This window comes from Corvus moneduloides, chromosome 17 (assembly GCF_009650955.1).
Source record: "Corvus moneduloides isolate bCorMon1 chromosome 17, bCorMon1.pri, whole genome shotgun sequence".
Classification (NCBI taxonomy): domain Eukaryota; kingdom Metazoa; phylum Chordata; class Aves; order Passeriformes; family Corvidae; genus Corvus; species Corvus moneduloides.
In genome coordinates, this window is record NC_045492.1 from 15,225,652 (window position 1) to 15,250,736 (window position 25,085).

General features: G+C 39.5%; 1 protein-coding gene across 1 annotated transcript in view; it reads left to right on the forward strand.

Annotated features, from left to right (window-relative positions):
• SULF2 (sulfatase 2) overlaps positions 1-25,085 on the forward strand; it is a 126,370-nt gene that overhangs the window by 53,626 nt on the left and 47,659 nt on the right. Inside the window, 3 exon segments of the mRNA XM_032126987.1 lie at positions 9,640-9,886; positions 15,996-16,043; positions 16,046-16,234. Coding sequence (XP_031982878.1) covers positions 9,640-9,886; positions 15,996-16,043; positions 16,046-16,234 — 484 coding nt within the window.

The window sequence follows — 25,085 nt, forward strand, 5'->3', positions numbered from 1 at the left end:
ATACTTAGCATTTGGATCAATCAAACTTCATTTTTTTTCTTTCTCCTTTGCTTTTCCTGTCAGTGTTCCCCTTTTTCACTTTTTGTAGTACCTGAAAATGTATAAACCATTTCCCCCATAATGTGACTGAACATTTATTGAAAGTGCAACTTGACTTTAAAAGACAGGTGTCAAGCAATTGCCTATAAAATCATGTTGAGCTGGAGTCTGTCATATAAAACACATGTCATGTGAAGGATCAAGGAGTGGAATATATTGTGCTGTTTGTGCCTTCCTAATAGCTTTTTGATTTGTTGTTGAAGTAGTATTTACACACTTTAAGCAACTGAAATGCGGTTGTTTAAAGTAGTAAAAAATTAAACTCTATAAACTCTGCCATAAGAGCTCTGACCAGTGTAATTACTATAACTGTGGACTGATTACTGTAATAACTTATACTGAGGAAAAGCAAAAAGATGGCTCAAAGCCATCTTTACTTTGATAGACATTAAGAAATGTGAAAGCAGAGAGGAGAAATCTAAATGACTAATGGTGTGAGAGGTTTACGTGTGATGGGTTACTATAAAGCTAAATATTAGCAAGTCTGAAGAGGAGTTAGAAGGCATGGTTAAGTATGTAGAAGTGTGAAAGCTAGCCCTTTTTTCCTGTTTCTTATAACATGAGGACAATATTCAAGCTCTGAAAGCACAATATATTTGGCAACAATGAAAAAGACATGCTTCACACAGCATGTTGCTTAGCTTCTATTTTTGGGATTTTTAAAAATTACTTCTGGACTCCTTCTGACCATCTTCTTGTTTCCCAGAAGTTGCTTCTCTGTATCATTGACATGCTGCCCTTTCCTCATGACAGTTCCCCTGACTGCTTGTTACACCCTGAAGTTTTAGCTGTTGTCTCAGGACTAATTAAAAGATAATGCTGTGGACCCCCACTATCTGCCAGGTGGATCAAAGTGGTTCCCCTTTACATGCAGCTCCATAGTTCACTTGATAGTCCCACATGCGTTGTTCCATATGTATTCCTGTGCTGTGCACCTTGAGAGTAAGGCGGACAGAGAATCTGCAGATTAAATGTTTAAAGGAATTTTTCCAGCTAACAATGTAGATGGATGTGCGATTTTTAAAGAAATGACTGCACTTCTGTTTTCTCCTAACTTTGATAGTTATATCCTATGTTTTAGAAAATCCTAGGATAATTTTAGACAAATTATTTAGATAATAGGCAACATTTGTTATTTGAGGTGCAGTAAAATAAATTCAAGCTGTTCAATGCCATGCTGCAGGAGAAATCTGAAGTTCATTTGGTGTAAAATCTCGGGTCTGGCAGTGGAAGCAAATGATCTTGCTTTTTTGTTTTGTCTTTTGAACTCAGCCATGATGATCCGTATACATCAATGGAATCCTTTTCCAGGTAGTTAATAAAATGACTTTGTTTTAAAACGAGATACCTAAAAGATTTCTTCATCATTTCACGAGTAAGTTTTCAGACCTTCTCGTTTTACCAGTAATTTCACATGATTTTATTGCCTTAGACTTCAAATAAACCATAGTGTTTTAAATACATCTTTATCCCTTGAGTTTTTGGCAATAGGAAAATAGCTGAAATCACTAAACTGCTTCAAGTTTGGATGCATAATAGTTGTTACCCATCCTATTTTGTAACTGTGCCAGAACAAGTTCTTTTGAAATGCATGAGATGGAAATGCCATTCTCTTGAAGAGGAAGCACCTTTCACTTTGCAGGGTTGTCTCAGACCAGGGGGTGTATTATCCTCTTAATGCACTTGCATAACTCCCATTAACATTAATGGAAATTACATGCGCTCCCTGTGAGGTGAACATACTCTTCTGTTGAAATGAGCAATCTATTGTGACATTTTCCAGTGATGTTAAATCAAATTTAGATTCCTATACTGATGTCACTAATCCTAGTCTTAGTATCTTTTGATGCTTGTAGTTCATATTAATGACATTGTAGCTTAGTATTAGGTCATGTGTTTCTTAAAATGGAAAATCCCATTTACAGTCCTCTAGAAATAAAGGTAGATAATCAGTTTTCTTCTCCAATGTGAAATGTGGACCATAGCAAACTTAGTATTTTCTTTGGCTTGGTAGTTACTGCTTGCAGTCCCTTTAGAGGGATTTTTTTAGTTTGTAGAGGTTGCATATTGCCGGTGGCAAACCGTTGGCCTGTGTTTAGGACAGAGGAATGTCGGGTTCCTCGTTCTGTGCCTGGCCTGAAAGGCTGTTTGACTCTGGGTGACTCAGCTGCCTTTAGACACTAATTCAAGTCTAAAATCTGCAGAATCAGAACATTCTGGCTCACGGGTGTGTTGTAAAAGTAATTGTCTGTAAATTGTTTCATTGTGAGTTGAAAGTTGCTAGGCAAAGGTTGAATGTTATCTCAGAAAGCAATAAAAGAATGTTATCAAAATGTTAGCGAGATGTAGCTCCTGTTTTATGCACATCATATGGGTCTATGATTAGTTTAACTCCCTGTTAGGGAGTGGCGTATTTATCCCGATACAGTTGTGTTGTTGCAGCCCCTAGTGTGAACAGTGTTTTACTGACATACAGTGTTTCACTTATATTGCTCATTCCTGTACATACAGGAGCACACTTGGTACCTTAGCAGTGAGATCGTTGTGTTTGGAGGGAGTGTGCTATTACATTGTTTGCTAATTTAGGATCTGTCTATGCATAGCCAAGAACAGAGCCGACAATGAAAAACTGTTCAAGACTGTTAGCCTTTTCCAGCAAAGTCCAGAGGAGACCATTGGAGGCAATGCTTCTTCTAAAGCAAAAGTCCTAATACATCATAGATTGAACAGAATATTAGATGTAATAAGAAGGGTTGGGAAGTTCTGGGGTAACCTGTGCTGCATGTCTGACACTTATCAGTATGGGAATGCTAGAAGAAAATGCTTCATTCTTACAGGTTTTTTAACATGGTAATCTACTAGTATCTTTGAAAGATACTTATTTAAGAGGTCTTTAAAGAATCCACTGAAGAACTTAACGATTTAGATAGTTACTCAAACAAGTTCCAGGAGTAAAGTGTTAACTGGTTGCCAGTCGTGTAGACTGCACCTGCTGTGAACGCAGTCCCTACCTCGAAGAGCTTTGTTAGGCTTTTCTTAATTACTCATGAATATTGAGCCCTTTAATTTCAACTGCACCAGTGGAACGGGGTCTGTGTTAGCATGACCTTTTAGAAGCCTTCAGGCCCTCCTCACAGGTGTCTCGGTCCAGGCTCCGGGGCAGACGCAGGCCTTCAGCCCCTTTGGAGGATGCCGCCTCCGTCCTCCGCCTCACAGAGCTGGGGATGGGGGGCAGCTGCTGCGTGGGGCTGGCAGCACTCGGCAAACACCTAGCGACAGGAGACAAGACGAGCACAGACTATGAGGGGCAATCACATTCCCCTTCCCCCGCCCCCCATGAACTATCCCCTTTGCTTTTAAAGGCTCTGTGCACCCAACGGGCGCTCAGCGTCGGCCCCTTTTCTTTGGAGCGGGGCTGGCTCTGGGGCCTCCCCGGTTCCCCCGTGCGCGCCGGGCTGCGCCATCGTCTTTGCCGCGGTGCTGCCGCTGGATTTTGAACGAGCCCGGGGCTGGTAGAACAGGTTTCCTCCCTGCTCGCCGCTGGGCATTGCGTCAATCCCGGGGGGAGGATCCTCGAGGTAAATGAACTTTTTAATCGGGAAAAGGAGAAGAAGGGAGAGGAGGAAGAAGAGGCGGGGGCAGCACCAGCCCGAGCGCTTCCTCTAAACGCGTCTTCGGGAAACGGGATTCGGCTGCTGCCCAGCACCGCGGCCCGAGGATGCGCTTTCCCGCGCCACCGGGCCCCGGGCTCCGCGGGCGGGCGGTGGTTGCACCGGCCCTGGCCTGGCACGGCTGAGCGCCGGCTCCGCGGGTAAGTGGGGAGCGCTGGAGGGGAGGTCTGCAGCCCCCGCCCCCCCTCACGAGCTGGGGACGGCGGGGCTGCCGTGCCTCTGGTGGAGCTGCTGGCCACAGGGCCAGGCTGCCATCGCGGGGAACCTGGGTGGAGGGTCTAAGGGAGCTGTATAGGGAGCGGGTGGGGCTGGAAGTTGAGCGAGGGGGCCCGGGGGCGATGTGGTGTCGCCAGCCGCGGCCAGCCCTGCTGGGAGCTCCCCTGAGCTCCCCCGCCCTGCTGCGGCCCTGCCGGCCCGGCGGGCGGGCGCTGCCGCCGGGGGCTGCGAGCCGGGCGGAGGGGTCGCGCCGCCCCCTCGTGAGGCCCGGCCGCGGCGGGTGCGGGCTGAGGGAGCCGCGCCGGGCCGGGGCTATGCGGAAAACAGTTCCCAAAAGACAATTGATGCCGTAGCGCTCAGCTTCACGTTTGGCACATCACCGGACGGATCCGGGTAATGCGTGTATCGGAACGCCTGTGTGTGTTTGCAGCTGTATAAACACAGTGAGACTTTTATTTTTTTCCTCCTCTGTATACGGCTACAAAAAAATGCGTTTACTTGGTAGAACGTATTTGTGTAATAGTAACTGGTTTTGCCTACTTTTTCTATCTTAAAGCACTTGCATTCATTTCCTTATGGTATTTTCAGAAGTAAAAGTTTGTGGTTATTACTGTACTTAATACAAGCTAATATAATTATCTTTAAAGTCAAAGACTGCATCTATTATATGTAATTATGTGATGATAATAGGTAAAATAGCAAAATAATTCTTTGTTTCTTTCAAGTTGTTGTTGGTTCTTGCATATGGTGCAGAAAAACGTGTTTGTTATTGTGGATTTGGGGGATCCAAACAGCAATTTAACCTATCAGAGGACTAATTAATTCTCTGTGTGTCACTGGGAAACAGTAATTTGCAAGCAGTTGACAGAAAGAAAGTAGATTGAGCTGCTTAAAACATTTCTTAAAATATCAGGTCCCAGGGAAATTTATAACTAATTTATAGTTCTGTTTTATTTAAAATAAAGTTACAAAATATGAATGAGATTTTGTAATGTGACCAAGCTTCTCTGAAAAATATTTATTTTTGTACAGAGTTCACCAGCATAAGGCAAGCAAGTCAGAAGAATGTGCCTGAATAGTAATTCAGTGCTCTAGTAGTCTGGAAGCTCTGTTCCTGTTGTGATTCCTGTAAATCAGCACAACTGTAATCTTCAAGAGTCACATTTAGCACTGGGGATTTGATTTTTGTACGTTCTCATAAATTTTTGACTGCCTGGGGAAAAAAAAAACCAGAAAGTAGAAAACTATAAGCAAACACAGCATGTTGTTACATTACAGCAGTAATGTTGATACTAGTCTTCCCCTGGGACCCCTGTTTGATTGCAAATAAGATTCTTCCCAATCCACATATAAAAATGTGTTTATCTCTTACAAACACAATATAATGTTTTGAAGTGATGGTTGACAGCTTTATTGAAAAAAGACCTAGCATAACCAAAGCAAAGGAGTGACACCAGTTAAAAGAACAGCAGCACAGCTGAATCCTTTTAACTGGCAGAGTGGATTTAATTGGGTTGGTTGCTAGGGAATGGCTCTAGCACCATGTATTTCAATGAATTTAAACGTTGGCAAATGACATACCTAGATCTGCTTAAATAATACACCTGGTATTGGCTCTAGCCATATTGAGAGCAGGTGTGTGTTGCTTCTCTAGCCAGTTTTCCCTTACTGTGTAGTTCCACTGTGTGGCTCACATGCAGTTACCCTGTTCTGTGGTGGCTGCTGGGCAAGTTGAACTTGTCATACCAATTCTGTATTTAGTGTTTTGCAGTATACTTATTTAAGGGAAAAACAAACCAAAACAAACTAAACCCCAAGCTGAATAATGTAAACATTACTAGGAGCAGCTTTCTAGAAGTAGACTTGAAGTGGGGCTTAAATTTTTGATACAGAGTTACAGGAGAGTCAAATGCTACTCTTGGTTATGTTGTAATAATTGAATTACCTGACTTCAGTGAAGTGGCACTGAGTTTACGCATGGGACAGTTGTGCTGGGACTTGGATTAGTGAGGTTGGGAACACCAGTCTATGTAAGCTTCTGTCAGTTACTAATTTTGCATACACGGGGCCTCTTATATCTGTGCCAAGCAATACTAATCAATAGCGTGTTAAAAATACCATCTGAGGTGGAACTGACATCAGTCATCCCCGTGCATTCTGCCTATACTGCTGCAGAACTGACATTAATTACTGCGGGCAGTGTTGCAGTGTTACAAAGAACAAATCTTTCCTTGGTGTAAAGGCTACTTGGAAACAGCCCTCCGCTGAGTTCTTTTATAAATGGAATAAATGTGTGGCTTTATCTCTTCAACATTTGTAATGTGAGTTAGTGTAACATTCTGTGTTGCCACAAAGGAGAAAGGAAGAGGACCAGGCTTTCTCAAAAGCAGCCTTCTAAGAGGTTTCATAGGCTTAGTAAAGCTCAGCTGATGACCCATCTGAAGATTTCATAAATTTCTGATAGCACTTTCGTAAGTATAAAACATGAGCGACCAGACTTGTCAAGTTCATGTGTGTAATCTCGAAGAAAATAAGAGGTGTACCGAATTCTCATGAGAACCACTACAGATTAAGCATCTTTAATACTGGAGGATGGCCTGCAGAGGCACAGAGAGCAGTGGACTACCTGTACCACTCAGATCAAAATGCATCATTGGAGAGGGTGCTAAAAGTGAAGGCAGATTGGGGCACTGCTGTGGAACTGTTCTGGCTTTATCTGTGAGTTGCAGATTAACCTTGTTGACAGAAATGGGAAAAGAACTGGTAATAGAAACTTTGTTATGTTTCTTCCTGGAAGTTCACCAAAGACTAGGGGTTAAAAAACCCAATCTGTATTTGGCAATCCATGAGAGACACTCTTGTGTTGCTATTCTGATAACTACTTAAAGCTAGCTTCTGAATTGTACTGCTTATATGCTGTTAGTTGTGGCATGTATGTCTTGTGAAAACATACTTTAAGAAATAGGTTATTTTCTAAAATTGTTTTAATTTTCTTATCTAGTTATTGGTATGACTTTTGCACATAATTACATACTTTGAGTTGATTCCTGGGAGTACTTATCCTGATAACAGTAGGAACATAACACATCAAAATAGCTGAAAAATACTCATTGAGGATGGGGGGTGAGAATAACAGGTTTGGTGGAAGATGCCTGTTGTACTTGACATGAAATTCCCTCTTCCACTTGCAGTATCCTTTCAGAGATCACTAATTCTTTTAACCATTAATATACAAGTGTGGATAGAATAGCTGTGGGAGAGCAGTTTATGTGCGTCCCCAAATGTCTTAATTATTTCATAGATATTTAAGCAGCTCTCTGAGCTGGGGACAGCTTCTATTTTTAGTTACAAGTGGAGTGTGTGAGGGGCAATAAACTGTGAGGAAAAGACAGGCTGAGGGGAGAGAGGCAATGAGGTCATGAGGTTAAAACATGCATTTGTTTTAAAGAAGAGAAAATTGTGAGAAAGACTGTTAAATGCACAATACTGTAGGGAAGGTAGTTACGACCAGATATAGCAAGAACGGACAGCCTTCCAAATGCTGCAAGAAAAGTCAGTAAGTGCTATTATTTTGAGAAGCTGTTGGCTTCTCAAAAAAAACCCACATCAACTTTCAGACCTTTCAGAAAAACGTTTGTGTGTAATGAAAACATCTATACTGTCAGTTTATTTTTTTAAGCAAAAGTACATGCGTAATAATTTCTGAAGAGCAGAAGGCATTTCTTTACCTCCCCCCTCAAAAAGCTCGTGTCTAAGAATACGTGCCTGCTAAGCAAACTTTCTTTTTATATTCCCTGTTGAAACAGATCCAGGTTCCTTTCTCAAGCTGCTTTTGACTACTCTGGACAGTAGCAACACATTGACATGATTCTTCCCAGTTGTACTGCTGCAGATGGAATTCTGAGTACAAGGAATGAAAATTCATTGGACTTGTCAGTGTTTCTTTTGCTATAGCCTGGCAGATTTCTGAGCAGCAGCAGCAGATACTAAAGCTGCATCTGTAAAATTTGAAAGCTCTTTCCCTGCCCATTGGAGCAAGTGTGAGGATATTTAAATCAAGTTTTAGTTTCTAGGGAAAAAGTTAACTTCACCTGCCTGTGAAACTCACTGGACTAGTAAGCAAGGAGGATTTTTCATTTCCTCAAAACCCTATTAGTGTGCAAATTTGGAAAGTAGCCTTAATAAATATTCTGTCATAGTATAGCAATGTGTCTGTTGACTTACGTGAAAATTCAATATACATTTCTAATATGAGCATAGAAACTGACTATAATTTTTCAGACCAGTAGTTTTGCTACTGCATGAAAAGTTTGATCAAGAAAGTTTATCTCAAAGAGCAGTTGCTGTCAGAGATGAAGTAAAAATGTGGCTAGGAAAAAATCTGCTGGAGTAAAAACCGTTTTCCCAAGGGGCTTCTTAGGGTTTCTTAGAGTAAAACACGTTGCGCTATGTTCTTTCAGCTCAGGCATTTTTGGTCTTTACAAAAAACAGATAATCTCTCTTGCGTCATTTTAAATTGATTTTTCTTCTCTTACAAGAGATCATTGGCACCAGTCCAGGAAAAGACAGGGAGCAAGCAGGGAATTAATAAAAAACTGACTCACTGATTGATGTATCTGATGAAATAATTAGTACTTGATATTTTCAGTACATTTTCATATTGTTATTTTGACTTCTGAAAGCAAGAGAAGATCCCTTTATATCAGAAGATGACTGAGCAAAACTGTGATTTCAAAGGTTCTTCAGCATACTAATTCATTTCTTGTAATCTCCTTGTAGGAATTGCTAAGAATTTTTTATTTTTATACTCACTAATAGGAGTAGCACCAGTTAGATGTGGTCTGTTTTGCAATCTAGTCTATTTTGGGGCATATACTCTGTTTTGCAATTAAGTCATAGGCAGTGCAAGTCACTTTGATGCATCCATTCCCAAACATTTGAAGTAATGGGCCTTCAAATGTGTTCATTATTAATAATGATATTTTTAAAAATATATATAATCTTGGAAGCCAACAGAAATGCTCAAGGATATCGCACTTACATCAAAACTGTAGTAGACTTCAAACAGTATCATACCATAGTTCCAAGATCAGGGCAGGTTTGCTCTCTAATGGCTTTGTAAGATAAATCAGTGTATAACAAATCTTCTGTTTGAGTGTTCTATGACTTTGCAAATATGTTGTTAGCTCAGTAAATTTTGCTACAGTCCTGTTTAAAAATAATGATAGATATGGGGTTTTTCTCTTCAACATCTGCATTTTTGATGTTAACAAAAATGTGATCTGAAAACATCTTGGATCACTAAGGAAGAAGAAGGAAGATGATTGCTATTTATATGTATGAAAGCAAAAGAATTTGATACGCTGCTAAATCCTTGAACTTGCTGCCAAATCTGAGCTTTGAGTGAAATTTCGTTGTCTACATTGATAACAGCTTATGAATATAATTTTTCAGGTTTTCTGCTTCTAGCTGGCACTAGAAAAATAAGTGTTTGCTTTGTTGTTGTTTGGGAGTTTGGTTAGTTTTTTTTCTTAGGAGTTAAGATTATTTCAAGTATATTGCTTTTTACTTCTTTGGAGAGCAGCTGGCTGTTCCTTGATGGGTGCAGAGGGGTAAAAATATAGATAAATACTTGTTTCCCTCTCCCTTATAGGAGACCTGCAAAGAAAAAGAAATAGAAGCCATTAAGCTACCTTGTTCAGAGAGAACATTAAATCAGCACAACATGGCACAGCATAGTATTGTCCTTGGATTATTCATGATGACTGTTTTGTCACTGTTGGATGGAAGTTCAGCTTTCCTGTTAAATCAACGTCTGAAGGGAAGATTTCAAAGAGACCGTAGAAACATCCGCCCAAACATCATCCTTGTTCTTACTGATGATCAGGATGTAGAACTTGGTAAGAGCCTAATATAAAGAGAATTTTAGCCAATGGGTATGACACTGCTTTTTCTTGAAGCTAGATTCTGGCATTCAAAATAAGAAATTTTTTCGGTGTGAAAAATGATAGGAAGAACAAGTTTTAACCTGCCTTTATGTAGAACATCCTTTCCATCTGCCTGCAATTCAGGGACAGCAGAAGTTAGTCCCAAAATGTTAACTTTCCTGTTCCTGTGGAAATACACAATTCATGCCTGTCTGTCTTCATCTAAACACCTAAACTTTGCTTCTGGCAATTGCAAGTATAACCTGGGAAGCTACGTGCCAAAACAGTAGGTTTAAATTCATAATTGCACCATGTAACTACCCAAATTCTTTTGTGTAATTGCAGGCATTCATTACATACACAATTTTCATTTTATTTACTAAAATGTTACCTAACACAGTCATACTATTCTTGTAATTGTCCATTTAGATGTGTAGTTCATTACTGACCAAAATGACGCAGAGTGAGAAGGTTCTGCTGAGTTATCAACGCTATGTTAATTTTTGAAGAAAGGAGATGAAGATTAAACACATGCTTTGCCTAATGATTTGGAATAATGGATTAACTGACAGACTTTGGCTTTTGTTGTGTTACCTGAACAAGCTTGTATTTACCAAATGCTGTCTTTAGTTATGAGAAGTGATTAGCACAAACCAGTTAACATTAATAATTTTGCATTAGAATTATGCTCTTAAGTGTATATAAAGCCTGGGTCATCTGAAAAATGAGAACTTGTGTATGTGTAGTCTGGCGGGGGGAGTTTTGCCACCAAATTTTTCTGCATTGGATTTCTAGCATGGATAGAAAAATTTGGAAAACGGATCTCACAGAAGAAATAGAACACAAAATTAATCAACTTGTACTTCTCATACACTTACTCATCTTGTTGAGAAGTTAATCACAGCAATGTGGTAGTCTTTTTACAGATGCTTCCTTTGTATCAATGTTACTGTGCGTCCCCAGTATCATAGATGTCACATTCTTCTCTGAGGTGGTAAGAAAGCCTGCTATGGAAGTAATGTCATCAAATTAAATCCAGTTCAAATTAGCAGGATCAGAAGATTTTTGTTGTTGTTGTTGTCATCACCTTTTTTTAAATGGTTATTTGGATCACAAGTGAAGCAATTTCAATAATGCATATCCCAAAGAACCTAAGTACTTTACCTTGCAGGGTTGGAAGGTCTTGAAAAATGTATCATCTTCTATTTTATGCCACCCTTTGTGTTTCTGATGCAATTGTCTAAGTCCTTTGGGGAGTATATTTCGCTTCTCTGGTAACTTGATGCTTTCCAGTTTCAAGGATAATGGGCACGTGTCCACGCAAATTAGGATCTAACTGAGGAAAATCCATTTGATGAAGCTGAGATTTGATACTCATCATTTGCCACTAATGGCTTTGGGAGATCCAATATTTGTTTGAATTAATTTTTATTCTTGTCTGTTGTCTGGTGAGCTGTCCAAGTTAATCAAAATTGCCATTTGTGGTGATTGTGGCTAGTGCATTTAAGAAAGATCAAAACAGGACATGAATTACAAATAAAAGCTAAGGAAAAGTTGGAAGCTATGAAAGCGTAGGGAAGAAAGCTGTGGGTAAGATTTCATCTGTTCCTAAGAATATTCTGTAACTGATGGGTGTTGTAGATTTCATTGTTCTTTTGTAGCTACTTTGGAGGTGAAAGGGAATACAACATAATCTCAAGTGCCTTTAACAGCCTTTCTTTGCCGGTTTGGGCAAATTTGGAAATATATCCTCTGAGAGATGGCAGGTTACAACCACCCCTGCCCCACCAGGTTCAGGATAAAAAAGAATTTTTTTTTCTCGAAGGAAAGTGAAAGAGATAAAAACTATTTATTTGACAAACACACTGGAAGAGGATAATAATGCTAAATAATGAAACCTCTTGCTGTAGAGAGAAAACCTGGGAAAATTTTGGAGTCCTTTGCTAGGTAGCCTCTCTCCTCCTCCTCAGAGTTGGGACGGGGTGGGGCCCCCTCCTCCAGGGCCTCCACCTTGGTGGAAAAAGTCCTGATGTGTTCTGATGTTGAAACAGTCCAAAAAAGAAGAAGGGAAAATAACGAAGTCCCAGGAAAACAAAAGTTCAACTCTCTGTCTGCTGCCGGAGAAAAAGAAAGCCGAAAGCTGGCTGAAAAGCAAGCAAGCATGGTGCTTCCTCCCGCTCCTGGCGCTGCTGAACGCAGAGAGGGTTTTATCTGTGTCATTGAAAACAAACTGTAAACTGCTTTGAAAGTTCCCTCGGCTTTCTCTCCCCCCCTCTCAAGCTCAATTGAAAGTCATAGAAAGGCACAAAATTAATTTCTGGGCGTAGAACAGTGATGTGGGATGCAACATCATAAAGCCACCCCAAGACACTTTCCTTTATTTATTTAAAGATAGATTTAGCAATGGGCCAGTAGCAGGTGGAGTTTACCAGAAAGACAATGTTATCCTTTCCTGAAAGGAGTACAGCTCTTTTTTTTTTTTTTTTTTTTTTTTATGAATTCGCATTGCTGTTAATCATGAGTTTTATTTGGGGAACCAAACCTCAGCCTTGTATTGAAAGAAGGAAAATACGGATGAAGGGCTGATGGATCAAGTGCACACTGTCTGGAGAACATCAAAGGAGAATGAGTGTAAACTGTAGTGGATACAAATGGGAAAAGACAAATGAGAACGCCAAGAACTACTGACACATACGTATTTGATAGACTGTCTAATCAAAAGAGTTGTATTGACAGGCATAATATGAAGAAAAGGAATATACTGACAAGGAATAATTAATTAGGAACAAAGATTTTTTTTTTTCCCCATTAGAGCCATTTAAATCCAAGTTAGTATAATGCTGAATGTCTCCTGTGTGGCGGACTCAGCATCTCCAGTTTAGTTGGATTTGCTATGGTTTTAACAAACCAGTTCATTTCATAATCTAGTTGGAGAAAGATCTGATTATTTAGGGGGTATTTCAACCATGTTAGAGAAATCTGAGTGGGAAGTGGTTTGTATGTTTCGAGACCTTCCTCTGAAAAGCTACAAAAATAGCATGGAAGATGATTTTTCTTACCATATGTGGAGATTAGGCTTTAGAGCTTTGTTAAATGTGAGAGGAAGAAAAGGAAATGAAGATGTGAAAAGGGTGTCTAAGGAGTTTCAAATACAATTAAAAGAGAAGTCTTTAGGGGACAGTTAATTAAAATTCTGGGGTTCAGTTTACTGGAAAACACTTCTGAAGTTGTGCTTCGGAGTAGACAAGTCACTTGGTACTTAATACAGGTTCTTCAACAGTTGGAGCTCCCTAAAACGTGTAAATTATTCCCTCTGACAACAAAACACAACTAATAGGAAGTCAGTATTATTTCATAAATAATTGGTATTTTTTCTCCATTAATATTAGTCAAAATATCAGCTTTTATCCCTGAGGTGAACAGTGAAGATATGTGAAGCAAAGTTATGGAAAGCACACATTTCAAGTGAAATTTCAACATAGATTTTGCTTAGCGTTGTTCACTGAGTAACTTTAATACATCAAATTAGTTAAACTTCCGTATTTTCACAGTAGTCCAATGGATATTTTCTTAAAATGGCTTAGAAATTTCACTTTTAACTGCTAGATTTTTGTTTATTATCAGTGGTTTTAGATGAGTAACAGAACATTTTCTGAATTAAGTATTGACACTTCAAAGCATGACTGCCACTAGTACATCCACTAGTGAAAACCTCAGAAGGTTTTCTAGCTCAAAAGGTGATGCAGTGAGGTTCCAGCTGCTGATAAACACATAAGTAATCTTGCCAGAGAATGGATGTGTGTGTATTGGAGGCAAACTGAAGAAAATAAGTTTTGGTTGGCTATTTTAATGCTGTTTAAAATATTTAAAGCTGCCCTATTTAAGATTATACAGAAGAGTATGCTGGATTTTTACCTTCCACTGCCCTGTCACTCTCTATTAGTTCTCAAACTGGAGAAGCAGATTAGATCATATGTTTTTGTGTTAAAGACTGTTGATATATAGGGCCTTGTCATTACAGCAGTTTTATTAAAGAAGCTTATTGTCCCCAAGGGGAGTCTTAACATGTACTGTTATTAATGCACAAATGCCTCTGTCATTTAAAGGGGTTGTTAAATTGTATTTCAATATTGGGATGACAAAACATTCTTTCAGACTGCCTGTTTATGCTTGGGCTAGCTCATAGGGACAACACAGAGGAACATGCACAGTTTTCAGGCTTCACATCGTGTATAATTAGCTGTTAATTGTAACTGCGTTATTAGTACCTTTAGGCATTAACACTTAATACACAGCTATTATAGAAACAAAAGAGTAAATCTTGCTTTTTTCAGAAACTCCTTTTTGATAGGTGAAGTTTAGCAAGTTCTAAGGGGACGGTGCAATAACCTGCCTTGGTTCATGTCACAAAGTGATGCGTCGTCCTCCGACCCGAGAAATGCACAAACGGATTTGTAATTTTTCTTTTTTTTTTTTTTTAATACTCATTCCAAACAAGTGGTCTCAAACTAATACCATGGCAGTTTTTAGGTGAAATGACCTACAGTAGCAATTAACCTTCCTTCATGGTGCCAGAGAGTCAGATTTTGTACGTGGCTTGAGACCATTTTCCCTCTAGGTTTTGATTCCTGGTTATATCAGTGTGCTCTGTATCAATCAACTTACTGTTGCAATTTCATAATGAAATCCCTGCATAAAGAGCTTAGAAGAAGCCTAAATGCATTATTGACAGAAGCAACACAGTTTGTGCCAGATGGTTGCAGGATGCATTGATTAAAGCTGAACGGTTAATCCAACTCAGCCTTGGGTAAGTTAGCCCCAACCCTATTCTAGCATGAGCCCATACCTTCATCTACGTGTTGTCAGTTGGCTTTCTCTGCTCCTAACAAGAAGGAAGGGTTGGTGATGAACAGGTTTAATCTCCTTTGCAAGGTCATGCTGTTGACAGGTACCATGACGAATTCTTTACAAAATTGGAATTCTTCCTAGATCAAGAAAATTTTACCTAACTTGCTCTGATGCAGTTTTAACTATTAGGCACTGATAGAACAGGGAAATTAAATTTCTTGTTTCTCTGATTCTTGGTGTTTCTGGGTTTAATATGGATCCAGATTTAGCTAGGTGGATGTCTATGGTAAGGATCCAGTCTTGACCAAACCTTGTCTTAAATAAACAGAAAAACCATTTGGCAGCACTGTGGCATTCAGTAATTGTTGTCAAAGACTTTTATTCATGTTGCCCCAATTTATTCAAGTCCCTTGCTTATTTGTTTTTAGACAATAGTTATGTAATACATAGTGTTACCTGCCCTGAGTAGTCATCTAAAATCTGATCTGCAGAATCAAGCCTAAGAAGATGTAGATAGTAAGTCTGTTACCAGAATGGATAAAGCAGATAGCTAGAACTCACTGAACTCGTTATGGAAATTATTATGGGAGCTTTTTGTTGTCTTTGGTTCAGTGACAATTACAGAAATCAATACCTCCTAATACCTCACATTAGGGAATAGAATAATTTATCTAGAGAACGACTCTAGCAGACCCTTCTTGAGCAGTAGTTTGGACTAAATAGTCTTCCAAACGAAATGATTCTGTGGTTACAGCCCTCAGCCTTTTGCATAAGGCTGGCACAAAAGGTAGTGTATCAGGTTTCTTGTGAAACCAAAGATTAGATAACACTTAAAGAGCATGCAAGCTTTGGTCAGGGTTTCTGCATAAAGTGCTTTTCACCCTCAGTACTAGGGTGAACAGTATTAGCAGCTCCAGAAAGGCTGTGGAGGTGGTGCAGATAGTTACAGTTGTAAATCTTGAATTTAGAGAGAGAGAAATGAAAGAAGCATTATGATCTATGTTAACATGGTTGAGTCAAATCTTTACTTGGGACTTCAGTATTTAGTCCTTACTGAAACAGTGGGAGAACTTCACTGAGGCAGGAGTAACCTCTCTGGATTTGGGTTCAGTCAGAGATAACAATGCCCTTGCTACTTGTGCTTCCTTCTGGTTTCTAATGTAACGTCCGAGCTCTTACATAGCTCTTGTGACTGAAACAAGAAAATAATTCTGAAATGTTTTTCCTCTTACAGGTTCTATGCAAGTGATGAATAAAACAAGACGTATCATGGAACATGGAGGGCTCATTTCATCAATGCCTTTGTGACAACGCCCATGTGCTGCCCATCTCGCTCCTCTATTCTTACGGGGAAGTATGTCCACAACCACAACACTTACACTAACAATGAGAACTGTTCTTCTCCATCCTGGCAGGCTCAGCATGAAATACGCACGTTTGCAGTGTACCTCAACAATACAGGGTACAGGACAGGTAAGGCTGGGTCCATCTGAAAGCTTCCTTAGACTTACTAGTACAGAGACTATCGTATATAATATTTTAATTCTAATTTCTTCTTTACTGCAGCAGTGCGTAATGCCAGAGCTTAAGTCTTCCATGTTGGTTTAGCTTCCTTGCACTTCTACTTGAGGAAATTTTTATTTACAAATGAACAGTCAACAAAAAAACCAAGACTTTCGTTTTTCAGAAGGTGGGAATAAAATACTGTTCATGCTTGAACTGAAGGCCTAGCAAACGTAGAATATGGCCTACAATTACCTGAAGTGTGCAGAACAACCAAGAAAAATGCTATGAAAAGGAATTAGTGTTCTGACTTTTTTCATAAAACTGATATATTAAGCAAATTAAGAATGAAAGGGAAGGGACTGCTCCTTTTGTGCTTTGGGACAGTCAGCTGGTGTGATTTCTCTAGACAATCAATTCCCAGAAAGGTGTTAGGATAAATAATGACTGAGGAATAATTGGCGAGATGAAATGCACTCCTGAGAAACAAATTAGCCTCTTTCATGCAGTGCTCCTCAGGAACAAATATCCTGTAGAAAGGATTTCAGAAAACATATAGCATATGTTTCACACCTAATTTCTTCTTGCTTCCCCCGACATCAGATTCAGGTCCTTGCCTGTGACAGTGGTTTTGTTACATTTCTTGCCTTTTGTCATGATGAGAAATGAGCATAAACCTGGTTCTTTTTGTGATATTTATAGTGTATATGTACTGCAGTATTGTTATATACTCATTAGTAATAGTGTTTTTTTCCTTGAATTCATAGTTATTTGATGCTTCCAGAAACTAATATAAGCCTTGAATAGTAATTGTAAGAAGATCATTATTTTCTTTCTGACTATTCAAGTGAGTTTTATGTGTTATTTCTTCTAAGTTTCAGTCTTAAGTAAGTGATTTCCTTGTTTTGTTTTTCTAAAATGAAGATCTGAATTAATTTGGAAAGAACTAAACTAGGGGAAGTGCACATATCTTATTAATTGCTTACTGTGTCCCTCCGTTTATCATTCCTGGCACCAATACCAATGAGCATATGAGTACAAACCAAGGTTAATGTTTTATTCTTCATAGATTATTTGGTTTGTGTTTACTGAGCTTTGTCTGTTGTAATAATTTTTATATTTAGTGGTTGTATTTCAAGAACCGGCAATTTTTACCAACTTGAGTAGCTATTGCAAGGTGTTCATATGTCTTTTTTTTTTTTTACATTAACTTAATGTTTAAATTTAGACCCAAGATCTTAGTGAATCTATATTACATATTCGGTCTACCTCTCTTAATGTGGAAACTAAATTTATTGGAACACATAGAAATAGGGCTTTTAGAAGTACAAAGTGATCGTAAGGTGAAAATGAGATCCTCATTCATGTAGTTAAATGTGACATGTTGTTATACAAATTTAAATGGAATTTGCTGTAATTGGAGGCTGGCATTCATTTCTGTTCTCCAGTTAAAGGCTGGAGTTATCCACTATGAAGGATGTCAGCAGTAATAAGGTATTTTTTATCTTCCCCCCCCCGCCCCGCAAAGATGTTAGCGTTACCTGCTTCAGAAACAGCAGGAGATTGTATTTGAGAACCTTGTCTACTCAGTTTCTCAAGTTTCAAAAGAAACTTGCTAAGAAGAATACTTTGAAGATTATGAATAAAGTTTCTCTGAAATGGAGAGACCTCCTTGAACATGACTACAGTGAACAAAGGAAGATGTGGAAAGCACAGGAATTAATTTGTTGGGTTTTATTTTTTATTTTTGAAGTCCTTTGTAGTACTGGTTTGCTCTGCAAACATACAGTTTAGCTTCTTAATTCCTTGGTTTTGGTGTGGTTTGTTTGTTTGTTGGTTTTGGGGTTTTTTTGTTAGGTCGGTTTTGGATTTTTTAAGGAGTAGAAAAAGAGGCAATGAGGAGTAAAGCTTTTTGAGGCTTGCTTTTGTATTTCAGTTGACAACCTTGGAATGAGAAAGCTTTTTAATTGATTCATAACCCAGGCCTTCTCCCTGTGTTTTTTCTCTTCTCTTTTCTCTTTTGTGTTATCTTGAAGGCAGAAATTGTACTCTCCTACTCCACTTCATAGCTTCCATCTGTTTTTCTTTCCTGCTGCTGGTTTCACATCTCCTTTGCCTCTTCTCTATCCATTGTGATTTCCCTGTGTTTTGTTGCAAAAGATGATTCTTCTGGGGATCAGTCTTTCTGCACTGTAGTGTGTTCTCTGGGGTAGTGGCATTTGTGGCTGGGATCTATAGAGTCTTGTGCAGCTGCTGACACCTTTGGGAATGTGCTAGTCGCATGCAGGCAGGAGAGAGCAGTGTGGTGCAGGTTTTTCTGGCACAAGTTGCAAGTGAAAAATAGATGGAAAAGGTATGTCTTTCCCCCAGCTGTTTCTTCGGTTTCAGCCTTGGGTGTCAGTTTTACGTTTTTTAACTTTGGCACGTTAAAAACCTTGACCAACTTTGTTAGGCACTGTACTTGAAAGAATAGAGGGGCTGAGCTCAAGGGAAGTTCAGTCTTTGGCTGTAACAGCCAGGATTTTGACTGTCATGCATAGGCTTGCTGTCACTTTATGTCCATCAATTAAATATCATGGTGTAGTGGTTTGGTCTAAAATACTCATTACTGTTTATCTTCTGTGAGATAAGAATTAGGAGAAATGCAAAGCAGGCATCAAACTTGAAAGAATATAAAGAAGTTTGTTAACAGACCTAAAAGAAGGGAAAAAAAAAAATTATACCACCTTCAGAACTCTTCTCCTCCCCCCACCTTCCTCCCTTCTCCCACTGATAATGTAAAAAGACAACCCTTGAGATGTTCAGTCTGTTTACCACTGCCATAATAACCTTGTTCAGTCCATTTAGAAAGAGAAGTCTCTTCTTGCTCATGCTATGAAAACATCATCACAACGAGACAGCCGCCCACTTCCAAATATTGTTCAGTCCATTTAGGAAGAGGAGTCTCTCTGCCTGCGTGTGAGTCCTTTCCCCCGACTTGCAGCTTGTTCAAGGTCACACACAGATAGCAATTGGTTTTCCCGCGTTCGAGGGTCCACTCTTGAAGTGTTTTGGGGTACCATTTTAAGGTTGAGCCGTTCAGAAACAAAAACAGAGGCCCTTCTCCTTCCCTGGGAGCAAAGGGTCTTCCTCATCTTCATTGTTAGGACTATCTCTGGGAGCATCTCTAGGAACTGAGGTTTTCTCCTTTCCCGTTTGGAGCAAAAGTCCTCATCTGGTTCATCTCTAGGGACTGAGGTTTCCTCCTTTCCCATTTGGAGCAAAAGTCCTCATCTGGTTCATCTCTAGGAACTGAGGTTTCCTCCTTTCCCATTTGGAGCAAAAGTCCTCATCTGGTTCATCTCTAGGAACTGAGGTTTCCTCCTTTCCCATTTGGAGCAAAAGTCCTCATCTGGTTCATCTCTAGGGACTGAGGTTTCTCCTTTCCCATTTGGAGCAAAAGTCCTCATCTGGTCCATCTCTCCCTGTCCAAACTTCTCATGAAATTACAGCGGCGTCAGCATCTGCCTATCTCAGCGCAGGTGCTTTTGCTCACGAGTTGAACACTCCACCCCCCAGATCTTCATGGAATTACAACGGGATACTCTGATATATCATAGCTTCACAACAGAATTTCAGCTTTAAGCATCTCCTCTCTCTCTTCCCTCAGGTTTTCAGCTCTTCACAGCAGTAAAAGGGTTACTCTCACCTCGGCCTTGCAGCTTTGCAGCTGGAATGTTGAATTTTTCTTATCGCAGTGGAGAGGGGGGAGAGCCGAGCTGCTCCGGCTGCCCACGGCAAGGCAGTGGGGGGGGTTCCACGGCTGGAACAGGTCCATGGCTTCAGGATGGCCGTGGCCCGGCCCGGCCTGGCCCAAGCAGGGCCTGGCCGGGCCCGCTGGCCCCCACACGGGGCCCGCAGCCACCTGTCCCAGCACCGGAAACGAGAGAGAGCTTGGAGGGGGAGTTTGCCTATTCTTAAATGTGGATCACAGAGGTGATCACAACTTTAAGTGGCTTAGAGAATTGTCCATATTCAAACTGGCCAGCTGATAGGTTCTATCGGTTCCCAGAGGAAACTGTAAGCACCCCTTAGCAAGGACATCCCTTCCGGGACTATGCTTGCTAACCTATGACACATGGGAATACAGAGGGTGGGTTTTCCTTCTACAAGGGAAGCCATTGAGGCAATAGGCATTACAAGTATGTTGTGTTCTGCATTAACCTGTCTCACAGTTTAAAAACTGCCAGTGTCCTGAATAGCAACACGTGTTCTTGTTATGTAGCCACTACACCTTCCCACAACATGAGTTCCCAATCTCCGTATATTCTCCTATAGCATAAAGTGGGAAATTGGGCAAGGAGGACAGTTTATGTAAGTAAACCAATTCAGTTGATGAATCAATCTTTAGAAAGTCACTAAGCTACATCTGAATCATGACTAACTTAAAATAGTGGATGCTGGTACTTCAGCTTAGAGTAGGACATTACTAGAATGGAAAAGAAACAAAGAGATCCTGTGACAAGCATTTCTGAATGGCAGTTCTCTGCCAAGTGTTCCTGGTAAATTTTTATAGAAAAAAGGATCTGTTTTCTATGAACATATGCATCTCTTTCTCTGAGAAGGGTTTTAAAATGCACAATGCATTGTTGTATACTTGGGTCCTGCAGCAACAAATACCAAGATGTTATATTGAAATACAGGTTTAAACTTTTTTTTGACATTACTGAATGAGAAAAGCTTCTCTTTTCCGCTTGTCCAGCTGGCTGAATGATGAGGTCTTAAATTGATGACTGATTCTAAGGTATTTTGTCAGCCTTCTCTGCAGTCAGGAAATGAAAAGACATGTTTTATCTTAAGAAATTCAAAAGAACTAGGGATGGTAGGTCAATTGCAGCCTGGCAGAAGGACACTTTTGCTTCAGTGATTCTTCTGAGAGAGTTGTGTTAATTTATGTTAGGGCTGAATGTGGCTCAGTATGCACCAAATGCAGTACACATTTTGACTAACTTACCTTCCTTGTTCCTGTTGAGCAGTACCCTATAGTACAGCTACCCCTTTTCAGTTAAATGAACGTATTAACAAAGGCAAAAGCTGCTGCTTCTATGGTGATGTGTGGGTATCTCTTTGTGGTGGTAAGTCTGTACTTGAATTATACAAAGAATTAATAAAATGCCATTTTGAACCAATCGTGTATTTTGAACCTAGAGAAAAGTGGGTTTGGGAGGTCCAACTCTGCCATTATGAAATATTTATTTGGAATAAAAGTAATAATCATTCTTAGCGTTTTCATGGGGCTTTACAATAATCAACTAATGAATTAATTAAAATTCAGTGACAGCTTTCCATTTCCTTCCATTAATATTAGAGTAAGAAGATACAGTGGCTGACTCCATTCAAGTAATTATTTTGTACTTCACTGTCTGAGCTTTTGCTATTTTAAAGTGATTTTAACATGAAATTGTAAGAAGGAGAAGAAAGGCTATTGGTGAATAGCCTTTGAGGTTCATTCCTCCTTTAATAAACATGTGACCAGTTTTTAATATCTAGATACAGGTCAGGAATAAGACTCTTAGATTAACTGTTCCTTGCTGTAGAATTTGCTCTATGCAATAGTTGCTGCTTGCTATTTTTTCTTACAGAAATACTTAAAAACTTAAGTTGATCTTTGTGTATAATAGCTTGATGAGGAATAACGAGTGACCTAAAAACTCAAAGCATAGACAGAAGTAGAAACAGAATTGTGAAGTGCTTTCTACAAGGTCCCATGCAGATGAAAACCAACACAAAGAAGAGATGCAAGTTTTCATCCACCCTCCAGTGCCCTAGCCACTATGCCATACTGCACTCTGTCATGTTATCTGCATATAATGAAAACAGATTATCCAGATCAGAGTAACAACCTATTTGCAGAACAGATGGCTTTTGCAGTTGATGAAGGACTGCAGGCCGTTGTTAAAAATAATAACCAAGTGATTTAAAAGTCAGACTTAATTTTTAGAAGTGATTTGCTCGACTAGGAACTGAAGTGTTGGATACCTCCAGGACATTTTGGTAACTTACAAAACTGGGTAGCAGGTTTCTAAATTATTTATCTAGAAGGTAAATTAGTTTCCATAGGTCCTCTGCTCTCTGTATAGAAATGTTACTGTCTTAGCAAGGCCTGTCGTCCATTAGATAGTTTGAGACTATCGGGCTTGAAATTGATGTGAAAGAAAGATTCTGCAGAGTGTCTATATCATGATAGCTGTTATTGCAAAAGGAAACCAAGGATCTACGATGAGTCCTCATGTATAGCCCAGATCTACTGACTCAGTCCATCTTACTACTTCTTCTGATAGGCTTGGTTCATGGTGGTGAGTTAGTAAGATGGTCTTTCAAAATCATCAAGCTTATTTTACTAGTGTAATGTACTCAGGACAATTTTTCCTAAGTTGTTTTTCCTGTATGTTTAAGGTGTGAGTGTTCTGTATCGCCCACATGGTTCTATACCTGTCCTCCACAGCAGTGATACACAATGGAGTTGGCACTGGAAGAATTTAGTGATATGGGAGTTCAAATAAGCTGTATGCCTTAATGAAGTGCATAGGAGAACAGTAATGTTTCCAGAGACTTGCCAGTGCCTACAGCATAAAATTTGCAGATAGATTCTAATTCCAGTTTCTGAAAGTTGAATTTCTATTTCTTTGAATTTAAGCAAGCTTGTGTCTTTTTGTATGTTTTGGTAGCAAAAGTAGTGCCCTGAGACCTTTGTCTTGTCTTCCAAGTTAGAGACAATAGCACTTTGCATCTCTGCCTGTGTGTTATGTGTGGGAGGACTAGGTACATTTTTGAGATGGAGGCATTTCAGAACTGTAAGAGGTTATTGGTTGATTACAAAAAAAGTGTCAAATATATTTTTTTGTCAAAAGTAAAAGGTAAATGTACAGACAATAAACGACTGCAAAATCTAGATGACTTTTTATTCAGTGTATATCTTGTTGAAAGGAAGTCTGTGATTATACTGAACTGTGGTTGGACTTTTCACCTAATTGGATTCAGTAAGACTTTATTATTTTTATTCATGAACTAATGCTTTTAGTAGGTTTCTTCCTGGTTTATTGGTAGATGGGAAAACACCCAACTTTGTTAAAATACAGCAAATAATTATTCTTGTGCGGAATATCCTAATAGCTCCCTGAAACTTGGCAACCAGGTTTTCTTCAGATCCTATGAACAAAATGGCTATAATGAAATTCTTTCAGGGGTTGCCCAAACAGCATAATGCAGACTTTGGTATTTTAGTAAAGATTCAGCATTAAGCTGGGTAAACTTTTGCTTAGAGTAAAAAAGCATTTTAAAAGTTATTTTAAAAAGTCTGACAATCTACTATTGAGGAGGTTTTTGAGTTTTACATGTGGAAGAGGAAGAAATCTTGCATGTGGAAAGAGGAGGATAAATCTAAATGTTAAGATTCTTCTGTGCTCATGGTGTATAAAAGGGGGGGCGTGATGCCCATGGTAAATTTTTATTAAAATGTCTCGCTATTGTGGTTTTGACATTAGGAAACGTTTTATGGAAAATCTGAATTGTCAGGATTGGCTGCCAAGGTGTATGAGCAGACTGAGGAGTGCTAGTGAGGTGTGTCGTAAAGGAGCGTTCTCAGCCGCGGCACCAGCAAGCACTCCCACTGCCCCTTCTGCTGCCCGGTGTAGGAAATCATGCTGTTATGATACACCAAGGCATCATGTCCTGAATTGTAATAAAGATTGGTGACATAAAGATTACCATTTCTACATTTTTTTTCCTTTTAACTTTCAAAGGGTGCCCGAGAGGGATGTTCAGAAAGATATTTGTGCCTTACGGTTCTAGTTGGGTTTAAACTTTTGTAAGCTGTCCTAGGCATCAGTGAAAAGGACCTTTGGTCCCAATTCCATTGGAAATTTGCTTATCTGAGAAGGACAAGCAACACTTGGCTCACCATCAGCATTCTTTGGTTTGATTCCTTGTTGACCATTTCAAGGTATTTAGTTTGAGTACTTTTGTTTTATTTGGCTTCATCTGCTCCCCTCCCACCAATTCCCCTGTAAATAGATCTTGGCACTGATCCTTTGCAACCACTGAGGAATGTGCAATGCAAATTCAGGAAGAAGAACAAAGGTGCCACAAAGATTACTGTGCTTTGCCTTTGTCCTGCTAGATATCAGACTAGTCCCCTGCGAGATAGTGGATGGAGCATGTGATAGCACACTGCACTATCAGTGTGCTGCAAGGTAGAGAAAAATTGGCCATCAGTGCACAGTAGACTAAAATGTGTGTGTGAATACACACCTGTGTTTCTCCTCTTAATCTACCTGGTGAAGTACTTCAATGGATTCATCATTTCAAGGACTGTTGCAGACATACAAGAGACAAGAAACAGTAAAAGGTACTCAGAACCCAGTCTTCCTTAGCATCTTGAAACTGATGTTACTAAAGGGATCTGATAACAAAATGTAGTCTTAAGCCCCTCTTTGCATCCTTGAAAATACTCTAAGATTGAGGGACTCACTGTATGTTTTATGCAACTCATTAGATTTCCTGCAGTTACTAAGGTAATAATACTAATGCCACATCTTCTAACCCTTACAGTAGTGTCATATTTTCAGTTGTCACGAAAGTTGCTGACTGGGACCATTTTGTTGACTATTTTGAAGGTGGCTTCAGCACTTAGGAGTTACTGATTTTTGGAAAGCTTGGTCAGTTATTTTGATACCTAAAAAGAACCGGTATCTCTTGAAAACATCTTACCCATGGAACCAAATTTAATACTGAATTACAGGATTTTATCTTGGAACTCCCTTATTTCTGCAGTAAACCCATT